The sequence below is a fragment of the Acartia tonsa genome, chromosome 8 (assembly GCF_053477335.1).
Source record: "Acartia tonsa isolate MP-2025a chromosome 8, ASM5347733v1, whole genome shotgun sequence".
Lineage (NCBI taxonomy): Eukaryota > Metazoa > Arthropoda > Copepoda > Calanoida > Acartiidae > Acartia > Acartia tonsa.
In genome coordinates, this window is record NC_137267.1 from 4167798 (window position 1) to 4191488 (window position 23691).

Genomic DNA, 23691 nt, shown 5'->3' on the forward strand with positions numbered 1-23691 from the left:
TCCAGGACAAGCTCAACCTGGCGTTGGGCTCGATGGATACCCCAAATATTCCTAAGCTGTTGAAGATTATAGAGGAACAGCGTGGCGCCATTTTGATGAGGTGTTCAATCGATGTAGACACCCCCTCCAAGAAGAAAGGTAATCCTGCGGCCGCAGCTACAGCCGTTGGTAAACCTGGGTCTCCAGCTAAGACCAAGAAGAAACAGCCTTGCCCGTCGGAAGGTTGTAACTCTGATCACCTGTTGTTTAAGTGCTCCAAGTTTAGGGATATGTCTGTTCCTGAACGCAAAGTCTTCATCAAGAAGATAGGCGCCTGTTTGCTCTGCTTACAAAAAGGGCATCGGGTGGCCGATTGTCCCAGAGCCGATAAGCTTGGCAGCTGTACCATTGACAGTTGCAACCAGCCTCATAATTCATTATTACATGAATCAGTTGCTAGTGGACAAGTTGCGGCAGTGTATGAATCACAATTGTTTAGCAAGAACAATTTTATGCTGATGTTGCAGCAGGTCCCGGCGTTGGCGGCTGACAAACGTCAAGTCACCGTCAATGCCATGTGGGACAGTGGAGCAAATTTGACGTTGATTTCTAGAAGTATTGCCAAGAAGTTAGAGTTGCCATCAACTGGTCGCACAGCTACTATTTCTCTGGCAGATGGAAAGAGCCAAGCATGTCCTACAGTCAAGATTTGTTTGGTTGACCGCAACCGGAATTCACATATTCTGGAGGCGGCGGTAGTGCCCAGCATTGGTACTGAAGAAGGGTTGCGTTCTATTGATCCTACAGCCGCCGCCGACATTTTCAACATGAAGCCTGATAATTTTTCTATGGTCGACGGCAAGATTGATGTTTTAATCGGCCATTTAACACCAGCTATGTTCCCGTGTGCAGATAAAATGGTTGGTGATTCTAGACTGTACAGAAGCTTATTTGGTACAGGCTATTTAGTTGTGTCTGCAGATGGCAGGACTGTTGCTAATCCTGTCGCCTGTAAAGCTGTGAAGTTGGAGGTCAGCAAGATGGAGTTCCTGAGTACTGAGAGTTTGGGAATACAGCCGCCATCAATGTGCAGCGGTTGTAAGAACTGCCGTCATTGCGCCGCCATAGCCGCCGGGCAGTCCGCCTTGGATGTGCGTAAGCGGCAGCTGATTGAAGAAGGTCTGACATTAGATCTTGAGAACCATGTTTGGACGGCTTCATATCCCTACAAGCAGCCGCCAAGTGTGTTATTTGACAATTCAGAGCAGGCCTATAAGATCTGCTTACGTGACCGGCAGAGAATGATTAAAAAAGGTGAATACAGCACCTTCTGCCAAGTGTTTCAAGAAGCTGTGTCTCGTGGAGTGTATCAGAAAGCTTCGCCAGAAGACCTAGCTTATACTAAGCCCGTGTATTATTCGAGCCTAGTCTGCGCATATAAAGAGTCTATTTCCACGCCCTTAAGGATATGCGCCAATTCTAGCCTCTGCTGCAAGGGGCTAAGCCTCAATAGTATTATGATGGACGGCCCAGTTCCATTATATACTCTGATGCACAATCTTATCCGGTTCAGAAGTTATAAGTGTGCATTCGTGGCTGATATTCAGAAGTTCTATAATTCATTATTAGCTACCTATGAAGATTCTCAGCTGAAACGTGTTTTTTTCGCTGATACAGTTGATGGAGAGCCAGAGGTCTACCTTACCAAAACCATCAACTTTGGTGAGGCCTTGGCTGGAGATATGGCCGTGACCGCCCTCAGACTCACTGGTCGTATTTTTGGTGGACGTTCCCAGCAGGATGTTCAAGATGTTTATGGATCTGAGAAGATTAGAGGTTGTGACGTTATAGCCCAGCAGGATGTGTGGAGAGATGTTCAGCAACCACTCAGTTCTGAATTTATTTTGTATCAAGATCCTCCATCGGTCAAATTGGAGACTTGTACTTACGTGGATGACTGTTTGAGCGGTCATAACAGCAAACCTGAAGCTGTCCAGCTGGTCCAAGAGCTGGAGGATATGATTGCACCTGGCAATTTCAAGTTTAAATCTGTTGTTTATTCTGGAGATGATGTTGACAGTGTAAAAGTTCTGGGCCTTGTATGGGACCCTAAACAGGATAAGTTGTTCCTACCTGTCAGAGCCAACCACGGCGAGAAGATTAAGGGTAGAAAGTTACTGGAGGATCTGGATCTGGAGGACCTCTGGAGAAGTCTACCTGAGTTGATAACTAAACGTGAAGTTTGGAGAATTGTGCAACAACTTTATGACCCAATGGGTCTAGCAGCGCCATTGCTGCTTAAATCCAAGCTTTGTCTACGCTCAGTTTGCATACATGGATGCAACTGGGATGATGTTATACCTGGAGAGTTGAGGTCGGAGCTCGTGTCCAGCCTCCAGGACCGTTCGGCACTTGGAAATGTGTCGTTCAGACGTTCGATGGTTCCTGATAAGCCGTTGGGGCTTCCAATGCTTGTTGGTTTCTGCGATGCATCTAACCAGGCCTATGCAGCCATCACCTACCTGAGATGGCCAGTTCCTGGAGGATATGATGTAGTTTTGTGTTGCGCCAAGTCACGTGTCGCACCAGTGAAGATTGAGTCTATACCAAGGTTAGAAATGCTTAGTTGTCTAATTTTGGCAAGGCTTGTGGATACTGTTGCCAGAGCCCTACCTTTCAACATTTCTGGCAAAGTGTTTTTTAGTGATAGCAGCTGCGCCCTAGCTCAGCTATCCAGTGACAGTGTTATGTTAAATGTTTTTAACAGTCATCGTGTTTCCGAGATACAACAGTTGACGAGCCCTGAAGATTGGAGATGGGTTCCAACCCAGCACAACATTGCCGATCTGGCAACGCGTGGTTTGTGTACGATTGAGGATGTACAACCTGGATCTACATACCAGGAAGGTCCAAGCTGGTTGCGCCTGGAACAGGACCAGTGGCCCGTTAAGACGGCGGGTGAGGTAAATGCATCCATTCCCGAGAGCGAGCTAAATCCCAAGATGGCGAAGCTCAAGGTAATGTTCACACAGGTAGTGGACAATGATTTTTGGAGGTCTCTGGCAAGAAGGACCTACAGGCAGGCAAGGAGGACTGTGGCCGCAGTTCTTAAGGCTGCCAACTGCTTTAAAACGCTGCTTATAAAGAAACGTGGCGTTGCAGCAAATGAGGATGGTGTTAGCAACAATGATAGTTCTAAGTATTATGAGAACTATACTTTCACAAATACATACATGGATTCTGTTTGTGACCTGTTTTTGACTTCCTTCAACCAAGAGGAGGAGATGACCATGGACGCCGAGGGGAAATTTGACTCCCTTCAACCGTATCATCACAAGGTCCAGGTTTGTTGGCCCATTGTGGGTCATGATGGATGTTATCCTCTTAGGACATTTACAATATTGAAAATGTCCGGGAGAGGAGATGAGGCTCTTGAGGCCGCTGCTGGAGGCCCCAGGAAGATTATGAAGGACAGCCCAGGTGTTGTCTTGCTCAGCCGCCACAACAGGCTGGCGCGGCTCATCCTTCAATAGTCCCACGATGAATTGGGGCATGGAGGCCATCGTAAGACGTTGGCGCAAAGCCGCAGGTATGCATGGATCACACATGGCCGCATGGAGGCTATGAAAGTGGTCAAGAGTTGTGCTGCATGTTCCATTGAATATGCCAAGCGTTCGAGTCCCGCAATTGCTAATATTCTGCCAGATCGTGTCGAGCCCTCTGTGCCCTTCAAGGAGGTGCATATGGACCTTGCGGGGCCGATCGAAGTTACGAAGCCTGGCGTTGGTACCAGGAGTTCCAAGACCAAGTACAAAGTTTGGTTGTTGATTGTGGCCTGTAGATTTACACAGGCTGTGTTTGTTGATGTGTTGACTGATTATTCAACTGAAGCCGTGCTGGTCGGCTTGAGAAAACTTCAGGCGTTTTACAATATGCCTAGAAGGGTTACCACAGACAGAGGCACCAATATGGCCGGTGCCAAGCGAATTATGGATGAACTTTTGAAGGATACCCGAATGCATTTTGAATGGCATCTGGTGCCTACCGCAGCACACTCGTTCGTGGGTACTGTAGAGAGGCAGGTTGGGCTGGTCAAGCGTGTGTTGAACAAGAAGTTGGCTGGTGCTACTGTAACCTTCAATGATTTATTGGTATTGTGTGCTGAGACTGCAAAAGTCTTGAATTCTAAGCCATTGACCTATGCCACCCAAGGAGATGACGTCAATTGCTGGAGAATAATTTCACCTGCTGATCTGTTAGGCGGCAGGACCAACGATGCAATCTGCACCTTTGAGACAGGTTGTAAAGAGCCCATCACCAGGAGGCTGGAGAACTTGGAGGAGTTGACCCGTCAGTTCCATCAGGTGTACAAGGAGCAGCTCATGCCTGAGCTACTCAAGTCCGTCAAGTGGCGCAGCAACAAGGTGCTGCTCGAGCCGGGAGATGTGGTGCTGATCGACGATAGCACAAATTTGATGAAGAAGTTCAGATTGGGGCGTGTGGAAGAAGTGCGCCCAGGTGGGAGGACCGTGGTTTGCAAGTTCAAATTATCAGATGACGCAGCCGCCACGAGTAACAAGACTTCCGCAAGACGTCTGCTCAAGATCAATCTACCCAAAGTTTAGTATAAGTATCGTTCTTGTTTAACTTTGAATTTTATTTTTACGGTAGATTTATCAGATATTTTTTTCGAAAGACAAAAAACGCAAATTTTGACTCAATTTCGTTTAAACTTTCAAATCGACGCAAGATTTTTTTCATTTGAAATGCAAACTTAAGTTATTTATACGTTTACGCAAGTTTTTTCAATGATTTAAGTCTTTCCGGGACCAGGGATTTTTTTCGCGGAAATTTTCCTAGGTACCTACGCAAATACGAACATTTTTATCCTTGTTTAATTGAAATTCGATATGATAAAAAGTAACACAATGAAATTTTTACATCATACAAATATTTTTTTAAGATTTATTATAATCACATAGATACTTTAATATTACATATATATTAAAATTATTTCTATTTACCTTTTAACCGATGTACCTAAAGAAAAATGCAGATTTTTTTTCGTCTTGAATTAAGTAGATTCTTTGAGTTCGAAGATTTAAGCTTAATAAGACCGCTCTGTAGTGTATCTTAGCTCTGTTACCTCGGCCAGACATACTACAGAACGGCAAAACTAAAGCATAAGATAATTTTATTTTGATTGCTTTGATTGATGATTCTAAAGTTTCTTGAATTATTCATGATTCTTTTAATTTTGATTTGATTTAAACATCACTAATTATGTTTATTTTCAGTTGATGGAGCCCTGCGCCAGAAATCCTGTCGGAAATTATGCAGTATCAAAAAATTGTGATGGAAAGACATAACGTCCGTCAGGATAGCTGGAACATGGCATTATTAATATTTTAAAGATTGGTTAGTTTGTATCTTGAGGGGTTCATTCTAACTGAGGCCCCAAATTGCCTTAATTTTGACTGTATGAATATGTACAAGTTGCTTTCTTCTTAAAACAGAGAGAAATTGCAAACTCAGCATTTAGAGAAGTTCTTTTCTTATAATTGAGCTTTTGTTTTACTTTGGTAAATTAATTTGCATATTTCAATTGCAATTTTATTTTACGCAATTTTGATTCACGAAGATTTAAAATTATGAGATTTTAATTTTCCGATGTTTGATGATTTTTTTCACAGTCATATTTTATTTAGATTTAAGTATCTATTTTATTAAACATGTTAGATTTAAGGATTTACCTATTTTATCTAAGAATGTCTAGATGTAAGCCTGAGTATTTTTCCGCTGGAGAAAATGCTTAATTTTGAGAAGTTTTTTATGAAAATTCTATTTTTCTTTTCTAGCAAAAAGATTTAGTAGAAAAAATGTCATTATTTAATCTTTCTTTCTTTTGATTAAAAGTTTGAGTTGATTATTTAATTATTGATGCGATTTTTAATATAAAAATCATTTGCCTATTATTATGTAGGTACCTAATCAAAGTTTAGGTACTATTGATTATTAATTCATGTATTCGCAATTACATGGTCTGTAATTCTAACTTTAATTGAGATTATGAGGCCATGATTAATGAGATGTGTGAGTGGTAAATGTGCATTTCATGAATGTTGAATGCTTTTCCCATTCCTTATTCCTATCCTTATGTGGTAGTGGAGTCGGTTTGAGTTATTGTGGTGTTCGTAAGTTACCATAATTAATTTTAGGCCTGATGGCCATGCCATTTTAAACTCTTGTAATTTATGCGTTATGAGATTGTGATTTGTGGACACTGTCTGCACGCATGATGTTAAGATGAGTTATTGTGTTCGATTCCCAGTGACTAGACGGGTGTGTGTTGGAATGAATTTTCTTGTATTCCCTGGCAAGTTCGAACCCATTAATTCCCTTTTCCTTACACCAGAGAATGAGTGTGTTACGCGGCATTCCTAACTATCTCCGCGCTTCGCTTGTAAACAAACAAAGGCGCGCACATTTTTTCCTTGTTGATTCCCATGTGAAGAGCTACGTGAATAAAAATAATGTATTGGATGGATATACATGCGCTCTAATCCGTGGAAGATCTCAAATAAGCCTTCCTGCTTAGTTTGACATCATAATGTGGTAAGAATTTATCTTAATTCTTAATAATAAGTGTAGTATGGTATATTTTTACGAAGAAATTTAAAACATTAATTTTTCAACAAATAGACCATTTAACTGCTAACTTTTGACATACGAATATTTTCCTTAATTTTATTGATCATTTGAATCTAAAATTATCAATTTCTGATGCTATTTAATATGTTTCGTGCCAATTTAAAGTTTTTTAGAAATTTTATATTTTTAATTAAATTGAAATCACGCAACCTCGATATACAAAAATAATAAACCATTAATGCTATGTAATTAATCTTTATATTTTTGTTTTAGATTCACCGTTTTCATGGTAATAAATACACATTTGTAAACATTCACATGTTGGTCATTCGGAGGGCTTGGAGATTAAGATTTCGTGTACGGCAAGGCATGCGTACCGAAACAAGTTTGAATATCGGCTCAAAACAGCATCATAACTAATGATGTGTAAAGGGTTCCTACTGCTGCTAAGCCAGATGCGAGTTTCTTAAGGTGTTTTCGCTCGATAAAAGTTGCCTTCCTTGCTTTAAATGTTAAGTATATGTCTAAAAACATTTTATCAAGATTCATTGAACCGTTTTCATAGTGTCTCACAGAAAAAGTTTATTTTCTATTATTTATAAAATTATATTGAAATTAATATATATATTGTATATGTATGCACATTAACAACATATATTTACCTAAAATTGCTTCGATAACTCCATCTCTGATAGCCTAAAATAAAAAGATAAGCTTATAAACTAATCAAAATTTTGAAACGCTCAGCTGTAATCAAAATATTACATAACTTATCCGAAAAAATTCTTAGAAAGGGAGAGGTAGGTTTCTGGTAAAATCTGTAAAGGTTAAGTGTTATAAGTTAAAAACAGTAGTAGAACGATAAAAATTTAAAAAAAATTTGTCTAAAGTTCTTTTCAATAATAAATATACATAATTAGTGAAAATTATCGTTCTACTACTATTTTTAAGCCTTAAAACACACACCTTTACGGATTTTACCAGAATATATCGAAAAATGCCAAAAATTTATGAATTTAAAAGGCTGCTAGCTGCCAAACGGCTGAACGTACAGGTCATGCCCGCACACTGTTTTAAGCAGCATAAGGAGTCCTACAAATAATCTGGAATAGCCATAAATCAATAATGCATAATTATCTCGCAGTGCAGAGAAATGCGCGAAAAAGGCCTATTTTACGCGTTTTTTCTTTAGTGAAGCTTTCCCTGTGCATTATTGGATCTTGGCTATTCCAGATTATTTGTAGGCCTTCTTATACCGCTTAAAATGGTGTGCGGGTATGATCTGTACGTTCAGCTGTTTGGCAGCTAGCAGCCTTTAAAATTTATAGATTTTTGGCAAATTTCGTTACTAGCATTATTTTACCGTAAACTGCAGGAGATCCAAAAAAATATATATATTTTTAAGAATGCTTCGTGATTTTCTATTAGGTATCTTATTTACTTAAATCCAGATTCTTTTCTTTCTCTCTTTTCTTATGGCCACTGAATTTTTAAAACATAAATTTCTTTGTACGTTTGTTCATTTTGTGCTTTGTTCTTTTTATAATGCCAGATAAGTAACTGCGCATGATTTTATATGTATAAGCCACGCTTCAAATAATAAATAATATGTGAATGTGCCTTATTACAGGGAGGGAGAGAACATTGCTCTGTAAATTATACTATTATAAACTAACGCTTTATAAATATGCCTTTTCATTAGTTGTCCAAAACTTTTACTAAAGGGGTAGTTTCACGAAATGCATTTGAACTTAATTTAGTGAACCGCATATTTTTTCCTAGTTAATGGGTTAAATTACATTTATATAGCATATATTTGAAATAAATTCAATTTTCTATCACGTAGTTTTTAAAATATCAAGACTTGAAAATTGTCTTTTTGTGATACATGCAATTTAAATAGACGAATTTTAAAAAATATGTGGTAGAAAATTGAAATTCTTTCAAATATATGCCATGTAAATGTAGTTTAACCATTTAACCAGGAGAAAATATGCGGTTCGCTAAATTTAGTTCAAATGCATTTCGTGAAACTACCCCTTTTAATTGGTTGGTTCCAACTTTTCAATTAATAATTTTGATCTAAAAATGAGATAATTCATTTCCATTGTCTTATCCCCTATAATCCCTGGTAACCATATACCTATTGATATTTAAATATCAACCAATCATTTTCCAATATCACAGAAGAAATATTTATTTAGAAAATAAAAGGAAATCTATATTTGTTATTTCAATAATTAAACAAAAACAAAGATATAAAAGTTTTATATTCATGATTTAAATATGAATTAACTTGTGTTAAAACCACGCATTTTTCTAGGAAGGGAGGGGACATTGGGCTGTATAATACACTAGTCCCCAAAGTTGAAAAATAACGTTTTATTATTCGTCGCCTTCACAACATTGGGAATTATTTGATAGTTCATTGAGTTGAGTGCCCAAACGTTTTAACTACTAATTGCAATCAACCAGTAGAGGTAATTTTGTGTATCATCATTGGGGATGTACAGTACATCAATTTATCGGCACTTATCTTATCACTTTAGATCCCTGTATTTTTCATGGTTTAGAAAGTAAATCATAAACAAGGAATAGACAATGGATGATAAATTGATGTACAATCATCCCCAATAATGATAAAGAAAAATACCCTTATCTATAGATAAAAATTATTAGACTGTCGAAATGTAATTTTTACCTTTGCAACGATAAATTCTGCATCCTCAGGACTGTCCAGGAGAAGTTTCTTGGCAATGTCGGCAAAGGTGATTCTTGAATAAGCCAAAGAGATTGTCCTATAATAAAAATATCAAAATTACTTCATTACTTTCATTACACGGCCGTTGTCTGGAAGTCCTAACGGTGAATGGTAATGAGTTCCGCCTATTTTTGGACCAAGGCATTCACCCAAACTAACTATTAACGTCGCACATCTGACATAGCAGTAGTTGCAACTTTAAACGTCTCTATTTATGTAGCGGTTTGGGCAAAGATTCGAACCCGTCGCCTCCCCAACGAAATACAGATGAAGGATTAATATCTAAGGGAAAGAAAGTGTTGTATTTAAATTCAACTGATAATACAGAAGTGCCTTTTAGAGAACTGAATCACATCCACTTAACTTTCGAAATAAATTGAGATTAGAGGGGGGGGGGGGGGGGGAGGGTCGAAATTAATTACTTTATGTCAAGTTAAGTTTTATTAGGTAGTCGGTAGTCCCAAAAGTTTATGGAACTACAGGTAAAGGCTTTGCATGGCAAGAGACCCTTTTCAATTCATATAAAAAATTAGGGAAGGGAGGGGATCAGTGCTCGATACGCACTTTTGTGAAAGCACGTTTTTCTTAATTAAATGTTATTCAATTAAAATATTATATTATGTCCATGTTAAATATAAACGTGATGCAAATGAATTTTTAGAATTGCACAGCAACTCTTATATCTAGTTTATGTCCTTGCGTTGACTGTGTAATTAAATAAAACAGACAGAACTATTACCTCTGGCCGCAGCGCTCGGCTCCTTGGCCTGCCTAGCCGCAGCGCTCGGCTCCCTAGCCTATAACCTACCCTAACCTAAAATAGTTGTTCTCTTGTACTCAAATTTTCAAAATTGAAAAAAAAATTCTAAGAGGAGAACGCCCGAAGGGATATTGAGGGGCAAAAATATAGCTTAAAACCATAACAATAGAATAGCCTAAAACCATCTCTGAAACTATAAGAAGCTTCTCTGTAAGTTTAAATAGTTAAGCTTTTTATTGCTGCACTACATAGAAATCATATCGTTCGTGTTACTTAAAAAAATATTTTTTTTCATTTGAAAGGTATCAAAATTTAGTTATTTTTGGGGCTTCCTTTAGAATCTTTTTTCATTAACAAGATTCATTTTTCAGATAAGAAGCCCAAAAAATATTAGGTATAATTTCTTACAAATATTTTTAAATAAAATAAATTCTTTTGACTAAATATATTATTTGAAGACACTAATTTGGGGAGCTTTAAGAAACCTTTATATATTATATATCACTTAATTAAGTATCGTGTTAACATCGAATAACTAATACTTTATCATTAGTGAAGTTTTTTAGATTAATAATTGGGAAAAAATAAAACTAATATTTGCTATAATATAAAGTAGTATAGTTATTTCTCGCATAGTATTATAAACAGCTTTCCGCGGATATAAAAAGTACAATTATAAGATTAAAACCAGTTTTTTAGCTCCGTCGTGCTGAAGTCACGAGTTAAAAAAAACTGGTTTTAATCTTATTATTGTACATTTCTATAAATATTCGCAGAAAACTGGATATAATACGATGTTAGACATAGTTTTTTCGTATGGATGAGAACCGGTTCCTATTCACTGGATTCGAGTGAATACGAGAAAAGTTATTTCTCGTATCATATTATAAACGGCTTTCCGCGGATATAGAATGTACAATTATAAGATTAAAACTAGTTTTTTTAGCCCCGAGGTGCCGGAGGCACCGGCTAAAAAAACTGGTTTTAATCTTATGATTGTACATTTCTATATTCGTAGAAAACTGGATATAATACGATGCTAGACATAGTTTTTTCGTATCCACCGGATTCGAATGAATACGAGAAAAGTTTTTATTATGTAGATTTCCGTAACCACCAATTGAGATCTTCATTTAAGGGAAGCATCACATAGGTCTCGGGACGGTTTTATGCTATTTAAAGATTCAGTCATAGTATGGTTTTAAGCTATTTTTCTGTCCTTCCATATCCTTTCAAACATATTGTCAATGGATGCTAAGGGCGCAGCGGCTAGTAATGATAAAAAAAGCGGTATTTGAAATTTGTTACAATTGGAGTTGGACTGAAAAAAAATTCACTATTTCTATCTAAATATGATGTTTATTTTATCCTCAATGTGTAGGTACCTCGATATGTTACGCATTTCAAATATTCAAAGTTACACAAGTTTTTGAAAGCGAGAAAATTTGTCAATGTAATTTGTATTTTGTGGGCAAAGAGAAAAAAATCTTCAAATATTTATATTCAGTAGCGCAGCTACTTTAAAACAAGCACGTCTGTCGATACTAACGTCTAATTATCACTAAAACATTGTTAAACGTCGAACAAAGGGGGTCCTATTTTTCGCGTATTTTCGGAATGATGTGCGTCAAACTATTCTTAATAAGCGCATTTGACTATGACTAATCGGTATCACACAACTTTACAGTGAACTCGCGAAAAAATGATTCCCTTTTTAGAGAATTTCAGAATATAAAACTTAAACCTAACCATAATTTACAACTAAATTGATATGAACACAATAAACCAAGATAATATTTTTTTGCAGTTATATTTTTTAAGAAATATGTCCCATTCCCTGTGATATTGGGTTTGACTTTACATACGTTTATGTAAGATATATGTCGGGTTTAATAAATGTTAAACCAAACAGCAGTGTGTTCAATGAAAAATATAATTCCAATGTTGATCATAAATTCAATTTTGGATTAAAAAATCAACAGAAATGACTTTGAAAGGAAATGTGAAAAATGTTATGAACATCTGAATTAGTGCCTCCACAGAGGCCTGGTTCAGGTTCAGCATAAAAAATAAACTATATTTTATTTTTTTAGAAAAACTGTTACTGTGCTCGCTAGACATTTTGAGAGAAAGGAACTGCCATTTTTAAAAACTACTTAGCATGTAATAGTATAGTACGTGTTAAGTACACTTTTTATGTAAAAATGTGTACTTATACGTGTTAAATCCTATCCTATTTATCAGGCTTTCAAACTGAAGAAATCTAATTATATGGGTGTTTAATTTTAAAGCTGAATTACAATTTTAGCGAAAGTGTAAAAAGATGTAGATTTTTAAAAGCATATTCAGAAAAAAGAATACGTTATTTGTAAGTGTACAATTATAGTTATTTCTCGCATCGTATTATAAACAGATTTCCGCAAATATAAAATGTACAATTGTTATAGGATTAAAATCATTTTTAAGCCCCGAGATGCCGAAGGCGCGGGCTAAAAAAACTGGTTTTAATCTAATGATTGTACATTTTTATATTCGTAGAAAACTGGATATAATACGATGCTATACATAGTTTTTTCGTATGGATAAGAACCGGTTCTTATCCACCGGATATTAATCGGATTCGAATGAATACGAGAATATCAGTTCTTCTTATTAAATCTGTTTCTTGTTTAAAAAAAAATGTGGTATTCTAATCATGGCATGCGGCAGGGGGGGTCACTTAAGGTCTACAGCTCCTTGAAAAACTTTTTGCACGCCACTGATTGTAATCATGAAAAGGAAAAGGGGGCTAATTCGTAGGAATGAGAGTATATATATCTTTCATTCATACATAAATAATCAACTTCTAGAGAAACCTAGTCATTAATTCATACTGTACATACCAACTTAAAATGCTATCCTTAAAATTGATAGAGGTGGGTTAACCCCCCCCCCCCCAAATTCCCCTAAAGTGCCCCTATAGGTTTCTAGGAGCGTAGCCGCCAGTAAATTAAGCATCATACTCAGGGATATTAGGGGATAAGACAGTGGAAGATAAATTCATGCAAAATTATGTTAAAACAAAATTACCCCTTAATTGAGTTTACCTGACAGCTGTTTTGACAACATTGTGGTGGAGCCTCATGATCAGGGTGTAGGTGTGATCTTCCTAAAGTAAAACATTAAATTGAGACATGAAATTAAAATTAAGTCATGGGTAAACCTACAATAGTATCTATTATACAAATGTAGTGCCATGATCTTCCTAGTTATATTTAATATCTTATTATTGCTATTGTTTATTCAATGTAATGAACTTATATAAAAATTTGTTATAATTAGTGGAATTAATAAATATCTATCTATCTATGAATTGCAAATACTTGTATTTAGTGTTTATATGTTTATTGGCCGATAGACGGACATACGCAACACATAGGTATGAAAAGATGTTAAGAATTTTCACTAATTAAAGTACTAACATTCAATAATGCATAGGTAAGGAATTAGATAATACTTTTTCTCGTATTCATTCGAATCCGGTGGATAGGAACCGGTTCTCATCCATACGAAAAAACTATGTCTAGCATCGTATTACATCCAGCTTTCTACGAATATAGAAATGTACAATCATAAGATTAAAACCAGTTTTTTTAGCCGGTGCCTCCGGCACCTCGGGGCTAAAAAAAACTAGTTTTAATCTCATAATTGTACTTTCTATATCCGCGGAAAGCCGTTTATAATACGATGCGAGAAATAACTATTACCTAACTTTCTACAAACAAAATTGGGAGACATCCAACGCCTCAAAGGTTTACAAAAAGGCTTAATTATATTTAAAAGTAGCTGCGATGCTTAAAAAAAAACAAGAACAAACCTGGAACTGTTTGGCAAAGCTTTGCAGCACTTTGTCAAACTTTACAAGATCTCCACTCTTTACAGACTGGGTCAACTATAAAATAAAATGTTCATAAAAGGATATGTTAAAACGTGGATATTATGATACGGGAAAAGTTGTCATCAATTTAGGTTGCTATTTCCCCAGTCATTTATTGGCAAATGCGATTATACAGTAGCAGGGGAGGGGATGGGATAAAGGGTGGAATATTGTTTTAGCCCGCTGCAAGTTTTACTTTTTACGAGTACATGATAAACTAGTGTAAGATCCAAGTAATAATAAATCCATTAACAATAATACCCTAGAAGGTTAAACACGACAAAATAAACCTATCAACTTAAAAAGGAATTAAGAATCTTTATCACATTTAATGTGAGAATGTTGCTATTATCATATTCAAAATAAATGCTGTAATAAGCTTTAAAATATTTAAACACTAGTCTCTCATTGGACACAAAATGACGTCCAATAAGAAAAAGGAATAAAAATATTGGAAAGAAAATTATTTTATTTCAAAATTAATTCTTGGCATTTTGGAATAAAAAATATAGGGGAAAGAAAATTATTTATTTCAAATTTATTTCTGGTCTTGAAATAATATTCATTATTTTATTTTAATTCGAGTGTCAACCAATAAGAAATAGGCATGCTGTTTTAAAAGTTTGGAATAAAAATTATTATTTTTTGTCAATTCCTTTTTTCAGAGTATAAAATGAGAATAAATTTTCCAACATCATTATTGATTTCTAATTTAACATTTCATACAGTGGGTAATATTTATTTCAACATTTTTTGTCATTCAAAATCAAGTGTCACAAAAATAATAATATTTAACATAAAAAAGAAATTTTTAAAATAATTTTGTTTTCTTTATTTGTTGAAGATTTAAGCCCAAGCTTTTTCTGAAGGGGGGAGACCCCCCTCAACCCCCCCTCTCCTAAGGGGGGAAACCCCCCTCGACCCCCCCCCTGACGCTCTCTTCTTTAAATCTTTCATTATTTCTGTAATTTATTCTAACTATCTTATAAATTTCAAAACATGAGATAAAAAGGAAAAAATTTGCTGTACATTATTAAAAAATTTAAAAATTGTAAAAAAAATTCCAACATGATTTTTAATTTTAAATACAAGAATATTTTTTCCTATATGATATGTTAAATTTAAATACAGGAATAATTTTGTACTGTGGAATTGAAGAAATAAATGCTGTACATTAGAGTGGCTTGATTTTCAATGATTTTCTAATTTTAAATGTGCTACATACACTTTCTGTCTGAACATCATATAAGAGACCAAAAAATGAAAAGAAAATATTTTGAATAATGGGGAGGCTCGCCGATGCATGTAAACTTTTAGAAAGACACTTGTGGGGAGAATTTTTTTTTTTTTTTTTTGGGGGGGGCAATTATTTTTCTTTCAAAGTATAGCTTTATGCACCTTCCCAATTTTGTCTTGAAGAGTAGAATAAGAATAAAAAATCTGTTTTTAAAACTATTGATCCTAGCAAGAAAAATCCATAAATAAATTTAAAAACCAAGAGATTTTACATTTAATTTAAGATTTTTCATGCTTAGATGAATATTTTTAAAAACCAATTTGATATTCTTATATTAATCAACAAGACAAATTCAAAAAGATGCATAAAGCAATACTTTGAAAGAAAAAAAGTTGCACCTCCAGAATAAACTTCTAAAATTTTTAATGCATGGAAACACCTTCCCCCCATTTCCCCTCAAGGACAAAATCTATTTTTTATATTTAGGTTTCTTATATGACGTTTAAACTGTAGATGTTGATTACAAATTCAATGTCCAAAATTGATCCACTCTACTGTACATTGTTATAATTTAATATTTGATGTGGGTATAAACATTAGACATAGATGGTCAATCTGACCCCATTTTTTTCTTTAAAAAAAAACCTTTGTTCACTTTTTGTTGTATATGAAATACAGCCCTATAGGCAACATTATTTGCAACTAAATTTTGCAATGATATAATTTTTAGAAAGATAACTTTATTATAAGAAATTAAATTATTTATAACTAACTTATTATATGTTGTGTCATACGCTTCACATTATATGATTGAAGAAATATTTTCTTCAAATATTTCACCCAAGGAAAGCTTTAACCTAAGATATTCAACAATTTATAGCTGATACATAATGTAAACAAAATTCCCTTGTGCTGTCTCTAGGTTATCTCTATTGTATAAATGAACGTACAAAAGAGGAGGAGAGAGAGAAGGAAATAGACAGAAAAGTGAGGGAGGGGGGAGGGGGAAGAAATATAGAGAAAAATAGACAGAGATATTTATTGTTCACCCTCAGATGATGTAAATTTTTTGATAGACTTTTTTGAATTTAAGAAAAAGATAGAGAATGAGACAAAACCAAGTATCATATTTTATTAATATTGCTTATACAAGAAAGGTCATTCAAAATTATTTCACCAATATTAAGGTCAAGTGACAAAAATTTAAATTTCCACCTACTTCGCCCCCAGAGGGGGCAATAGTAGAAGGAAAATTCAAATTTTGATCACATGACCAAAATAGTTGAAATAATTTTAATATCCTTTCTAGCATTCACAATATTATGAAAATATGATAAATAACTATTACGTGACAATAGCCTAATATTCATAATCCCTTTAAAAACCATAAGTCGATCTAATAAACAATTTTAATAGAAAAATTCAAAACTTTTCTTATTTACGAAAGGTACAAAATGAAAGCCAAGCCAAAAAGAACATTCATTTTTTTTAGATCAATTAGAGAAAAAAATTGGTTTCATAACTGTTTAGTCAATAGAAATAATTGTGATCAATTGATTCTTAAAAAGTTTATTTTATATTTTTTGAATAAGTAAATACTTGGTAACATGTCTTAACTGTATTTTATAACTTTTTAAGTATTTTAATTTAAAATAAATGTTTCTTGACCTTTTTGAAAAAAAATAATAGTTTCCTAAGTGGCTAGGCTTTGGAGAAAAAATACCCTCTCCCCTTTATTAAGTTTCTTAAGAAATAAGGGTGGAAGGATTCAGTGCTCGTAAGGTACTTTGAGGTTAAGCACCTAATAATTTATATTTAAACCTCAAGCATCGACTCTGTAATTGTATTAACTTATAATTAAGATATTTAGACAAAAAAAAAAAGTCACAGTTGATTCAGTATTTTACTCAGGAATCTTATGAAAAAAAAACATTATTGCCGCGTATCTTATTGACCTATTTGATATGAAGTACCTGCAAATAAGGAGCCAAGGCATGGCGCATCTGCGGGGCCAGGAAGGTTGACCTGGTGGGGATATTACCCAGCAACAGGTCAACTGTCACGGTCAGCTTGGCCACGTGCTGCTTGAAACCTTTAAAAAAGTTTTCACAAATGATTTTAAATTGTCAAATTTAGCGGGAAGGAAAATAAAGATAATCGGCTGGAATTAGCAGTTTTCGGCGGCAGCGCCAGTTTTGCAGCAGATTCTTCAAAGTTCCATGTAAGAGCAACCGCCATAGTTAAACATTCTACATCGGTATTAAAGTCATACATAGAACAGTAAGTAACACACCTTTGCAAAAAATAAGGATAAAAAAATGGCGCGCTTTTTAGTGGTTTTTTTTTACAGGGTCGATTTCTCTTTTGAGAGTGTAGGTGGCCCTCCCCTAAAATAATAATTTACTTTTCTGAACCTAAAATAAGCTGCAGTGAAAGGTAGGACCAAATTGTCTAGCGGGTCCAGGGATCCTACGCTACACAGACATCCTGTTACTTTTATATTAGAATTAACACCTATCAAATGCTTTGGTATAATCCAGGCCTAGATATTCTAACAATCAATTCTACATAAAATCACGAAACCTTTGAAAGTAAGGTGAGGGTACATCTTGTTTTTAGATGTAACTGAGGAGGGGTGGGTAATAAGGGGAGAAAAATGGGAAGGGAATTGTGGGGAAATTTTCCTTTAGAATTGTTTTTCAGAATATCATTCTCTTTTCCCTGGGTGTAATCAAGGTATTAAAATTATGTCTAAAATCAGAATATTAAGATGTTCTAAAGGGATGAGACAATGGCTGATGAATTTAAATTATCCCTTCAATTAGATAACAATTAGTGGTTGAAACATTTGCACATTCAACTTAATAAATCAACCGATTTAAATTCAATAATAGTCCCAAAGTTGTTGGGCCAAACGAAAGGAAAACATTATCATAAAAAATTGGGGACTATTGTAGTAAACACTGAACAGCCCAATATCCCCTCCCTCCATGGATTTATTGACAATACCTGTAGCTGTGCTCTGAGGAGCCTTCCTGGATGAAATCTGAAGGAACTTGTGGGCCTCGCTGTATTCTAGCTGCATTGCCTTGATACGACCTAAATAAACAAGAAATAATGTCCAATAGTCCATTCTTAACATCATTTGATGCATGAACATTTTTATCTAAATTGTTGAAGCATGATTTTGCTTAAGGTACAAGTGTATTACATCCCTGACTAAGAAGATTCAATTCAATCCATTCAGATATCGCCAGAAAATTACAATGTATCTTACGGGAATGACAGATTTACTGACAGATTATATCATTGGGGACCTATTTTAAACGTCCTTACAGGCATAAGATATAGAAAAATTCAAATTGTCAGAAATCTAAAACTAAAACTTACCGAGATAGTAGTAGTATCTGGCCCACTCGTTATTGGATGCTTGATCAGGGAAGGTGGACTTTTGTACCAACTTGTCAGCCTAGAACAAGAACGAATATTATCAAAAGTAGCGCAGCAAGTTTAGATAATGAAAACATTAATAATACATAATCCTTTTAGTGAAACGTAATATCGACGCTCATATCTTTATATCCAATCTTATTTATATTTTGCTGAGCATTCAACTTAATTTTACAATACTTTGTCAGCAACGCTGCAAGTATTTATTTCGTAAGTTAACACCAACACCGCCCCGCCCCCCCCCCCCGTCCCTGATTCACTGAAAAATATCTTAAATTACACTGGTACCCAATCTTTTCTATTGTTATTAACCGATTTGTTGGTTCTAAAACTTTGGGTACTTTTATGGAATTTTTATTCGTTAGTTGGTTGACACTATGCAAATCTTTCAACCAATATTTTTAATCTAAAGGGGTAATCTTGTTTATCATAATTGGGAATTTACATCAATTAATCGTCCATTGTCTTATCTCATAAAATCCCTGGAGAATATAAAAGACGGTTCTTAGCCATACTGAAAAATCAAGTATATTATCGTGTATTACAGACAATTTTCCACAAAAATTAAAATAAAAAGATAATTTTCCACAAATATTAAAATAAAAATCATGACATTAATACCAGTGTTGTTACCGTCTTATTTGTTTAGCTTCGCCTTTATGGAAGTTTTCATCAGTGTTTTTAAAAGCGAAGCTTTTCTATAATTAGGGTCGGTTCGTACGTCCGTCCGTCCGAGATAGATAGCTTTTATTCGTTAATTTAGGCATGTTAGAATTGTCCTATCGATTTCAAACTTTGCATGATGATTCCTGTAGTAGTTAGGTACGATTTAGAAAGCGTAGCAACTCTAATCATTACCAGAATGTCCGACGTCCATTTTAAACATGTTGATTTTTCTACTTTTTTAAAAGCAAATTTTTATGTGAACTAATTATCCGTTTGATCTGATTTTTGGTATATTGATTCCTGTGACAACAAAGAACAATATTATAAGCGAAGCAACTCTATAATCAGGTCCTAAAAATGTAAGTATGTTCATAAACATTATCCTGTATCAAGCAGTTTTTCAACAAATTTACATACAATTTTGTGTCGACTCTTATACTTTTATATTCTGATTATTCAGTTCAGACACTATACAGGTGTTAATGTCCGTTTGTCCTACCGTTTCAGTGCTTCGCTTTTATGGATGTTGTCATCCTTGTTTTTTAAGGACTCTAGGTAAACTAAATTAATTCCTAGAGTAATAATAATACCTGATTATAAAGATTATAGAATAGATAATTCCTTAACAGACAGTTGATCAATACTGCTTGTCCTTCAAAATCATTCCTTAAAAAAAGGATTTTTTTTTATAAAAAAAAAGTTTTATAATGTCGTATTGTTTAAGCATTAACCTCATTTAGAGTCTTAGACAGATTAAAGACGATAAAAAGTTATGATTTATCCATACTTCTATAAGTGGAAATGTCTTAGTTAACAAACAGTTGGCGTTATATCTATGCAAAGTTGTAATTTTCAGACAAAGGTCGTTTGTTTATTGTATCTTAAGTTTCTTAGGGTTTGGACCTAAATAATCATGGATTAGGACAAGACACTTTTGTATAGCTACTAGCGCAATTAAATACTACGTTCAATTCATGTATAAGGTATAATCAACAAACAAAACAATCAAATATTTAGAGGGAAGATGGAAAGGTCGCCAATTTTACTATTTGTTGCCCCCCAACAACAGTTTAAAATACGTACAGATTTCGTGATCATTTTCTGAATTAATTTCGTCGCTGGTTCAAACACATTATCTACATTTTCTAAGATATCAACTAACAAAGAACTCATACCTGAGGGTGGCTGTTCTTAGCCTCGCATGAAGGGGAGTCCTACATTCATCTAATCTTCCTAGAACTTCGTAACACCTAATCAATAATTCAAAATCAATATTATATGAAAACGTCAATCAATTTTGCAAGAAAATACTTATCCTCACATAAGCCAACCCCCCTTCCCAACTTCGCACAAAAACAGCGTTTTCTTCTACTAAAATTAACTACATGTCTAAATCAATTCTAAGATCTCGCTAACCGCTGGACTAATAAGGTTCTCCTTTACAGTATAACCCCTGATAAAAGCACAGCGTTAAGCTTAAAGTAAAAGTAAAAGAACTTGAAAAGTAAACTGTAATACTGAAAATGCTATTTAAGTTTGTCTCGATTAGCGGAAGGTCGGGCAATAAAACAAGTGTCCGAACACACACTAGTTATAAAAAGCAGTGCTTCTATTTATATTTTTACCTTGTATAGTAGAAATAGCATTTTGCACTAACAACATCGAGAGTTCGTCTAAAAAAACAGAATAATGATTCATTACCTACTGAATTTAATACGATACAAGAATAGTTTTCCTAACAGAGCAGGTTTTTCTTTCTTTATCATAAACATAAAACCAAATCAACAAAATTGGACTATTTTTAATGACATTGTATTAGTTTCAGACACAAATGAATAAGAGGTAGTTGCAAGAAATGCATTTAAACTTTATTTAATGAAATGCATATTTTTCTGTTTAAACTACATTTATAGGACATAAATGTATTTGAAAGAAATTTTGGATTAACAGGCCAATTATTCTTTTTTCTTTAAGATTAAAATGTATAGCAATATTTATTACCTATTATGTGAGTCAATCTTAGCCATGAGAAGGTTGGCGCACTGCAGGGCATCCTCCGCCCTCTTACGGTCCAGCAGGTAGATCAGCACCAGCAGGGACAGGTACACGTCAACCTCGGGGCACAGCGGGCTCGCTGACTTGGCTCTAAATTAAATTGATAGTAACAATCCTATTAAATAAAGTAGTAAGCTTTCTGTCTGTAGCGAAGGATCCCGCAACGATGAATCGTTAGTTTTCCTTTACACTGAAGCTTTTTTAGATTCAAGAGAGGTTTTAAACTATTTTGGGACAAGGTATTTCCACAATCCTAATAAAAAATGCCGAACCCCTCCCTTAAAATAATAAAGAGTTTTTAAATTGTCTTTTTAAAAATCAAATTGAAAATGGAGGGGGTTGAATTTTCTCCTCCCACCTTAGGAGCCCCTAGAGGCTACAAGGGGGCTAATCCGCTAGTTTTTCTATTAGATGATATTCTAATAATATCTCATTACAAAATATACCTATGCAAAAGTTGTGTAAAAAAATATATTAACATGAAATATACTTTTGAAAGTTTTCCTCAAATACGCAACTTAACTAAACTTAACCAAGTTTAAAAACTTGAATGTTGGGTTTAAACTTCAAAGAAGTCAGGAATCAGACATAAAGACGCCTGAAAGTTTGGCCATAAAAATCAAACTGTCAAGCATTCACCACCCCCCCCCCCTCACACTTTTATAAAATTGAAAATAAGGTAGGGAGGTTTTTTTCTAAGCAAGGCCTACAACTGCAGTTCCCAAGTATCCAATATAACCTCACCTAAGTTAAATACAGACTAAAGAAACACCCCTTGTGATCAATTTATTGAAAACTAAGGTGGTGAGGATTCTTCGTTTAACAAGGCACTTTAAGGGAAGACGCCAAAATCATTTTGCTAACTCTTATTGACACGACCGAAAACACCAATATACAATTGAATTTAAATATCTATGCAATACTTCGATAAAGGCTTAGATTGTAAAAAACAGTTAGACTTAATCAGCGCATTTGACTGGAAGCTTGCTCACAATTTAACGCAATATTGCTAAAGCTACTAGTCCCTTAGTTTTTTTACCTCCCTCAACCCTGCAAAAGAGGAAAATTTCTTAAGTAAGCTTTAAAAACGTAGAAACATTTCATTTATTTATTAATATTCAAAGCAAGTTGAATTAAAGTTAAGGGGGGGGGAAGTTCTGACACTTTTGCGTAAACAGTGATTATAGGCTTTGTCTTTGAAGATAATGGATAGGTTATTTGGCAAAAAAGTTTCCTTTTGGGATGTAGTTTTCCTATTTTCAAAAAAATTTTGGATTCGGCCTCCAGGTTCCGGTACTCCAGGCCTCCAGGTGGATTCTGGACAGGTAAAAAAAAAAAATTCAAGATAGAACAAAACTTATTTAACAAAAGTTGGTACTTTATGGATGGTATGATCTAATTTGAAGAAATTTTTGAAATCGGGCTCCAGGTTCTGGTACTGCAGGCCTCCAGGTGGATCCTGGACAGGTAAAAATTGAAAATTTTTAATTTTAAAGTTAGAACAAAACTTATTTAACAAAAGTTGGTACTTTATGGATGGTTTGAACTAATTTGAAGAAATTTTTGGATTCGGCCTCCAGGTTCCGGTACTCCAGGCCTCCAGGTGGATTCTGGACAGGTAAAAATTGAAAATTCAAGATAGAACAAAACTTATTTAACAAAAGTTTGTACTTTATGGATGGTATGAACTAATTTGAAGAAATTTTTGAAATCGGGCTCCAGGTTCAGGTGCTGCAGGCCTCCAGGTGGATCCTGGACAGGTAAAAATTGAAAATTTTTACTTTAAAAGTTAGAACAAAACTTATTTAACAAAAGTTGCTACTTTATGGATGGTATGATCTAATTTCAAGAAATTTTCAGGGTGGCCACAGACTTTTTTTCAAAATAGTATAAAATAGTATGCAAAAAAAAAGTAAATAGTATGCAATAGCATGTAAAATTTTTAAAAATAGTATGCAAATTTTTTAAAAATAGTATGAAATAGTATGCATTTTAAACAAAATAGTATGAAATAGCAGGCATTTAAAACACTATAGGGCCTTAAAATGTTGGTTAGCTATCAGTAATTTGAAATGTCCGTCTGTCCGTATGTCTTAGTTTGGGGGAAACATGATTTTCTCGGCTCCTATAAAAGATAAAAGGCTGAAATTTTTAGACAACATTCCCATTATTAAGGAGCACAATTAACTATAAAACATCAATGGTGGTAGGACCGC

At 34.7% G+C, this 23691-nt stretch overlaps 1 protein-coding gene across 2 annotated transcripts in view; it reads right to left on the bottom strand.

The window, feature by feature from the left end:
* Rpn3 (regulatory particle non-ATPase 3) overlaps positions 1 to 23691 on the bottom strand; it is a 38473-nt gene that overhangs the window by 7210 nt on the left and 7572 nt on the right. For both annotated transcript variants that reach the window (XM_080168810.1, XM_080168809.1), the window contains exons 5-15: positions 21422 to 21565; positions 21046 to 21093; positions 20596 to 20670; positions 20011 to 20086; positions 18695 to 18773; positions 18314 to 18403; positions 17278 to 17396; positions 14008 to 14082; positions 13238 to 13299; positions 9332 to 9428; positions 7293 to 7326 (exon numbers count right to left, since the gene is read on the bottom strand). In XM_080168810.1, coding sequence (XP_080024936.1) covers positions 7293 to 7326; positions 9332 to 9428; positions 13238 to 13299; positions 14008 to 14082; positions 17278 to 17396; positions 18314 to 18403; positions 18695 to 18773; positions 20011 to 20086; positions 20596 to 20670; positions 21046 to 21093; positions 21422 to 21565 — 899 coding nt within the window. The remainder of the gene's footprint in view (positions 1 to 7292; positions 7327 to 9331; positions 9429 to 13237; positions 13300 to 14007; positions 14083 to 17277; positions 17397 to 18313; positions 18404 to 18694; positions 18774 to 20010; positions 20087 to 20595; positions 20671 to 21045; positions 21094 to 21421; positions 21566 to 23691) is intronic.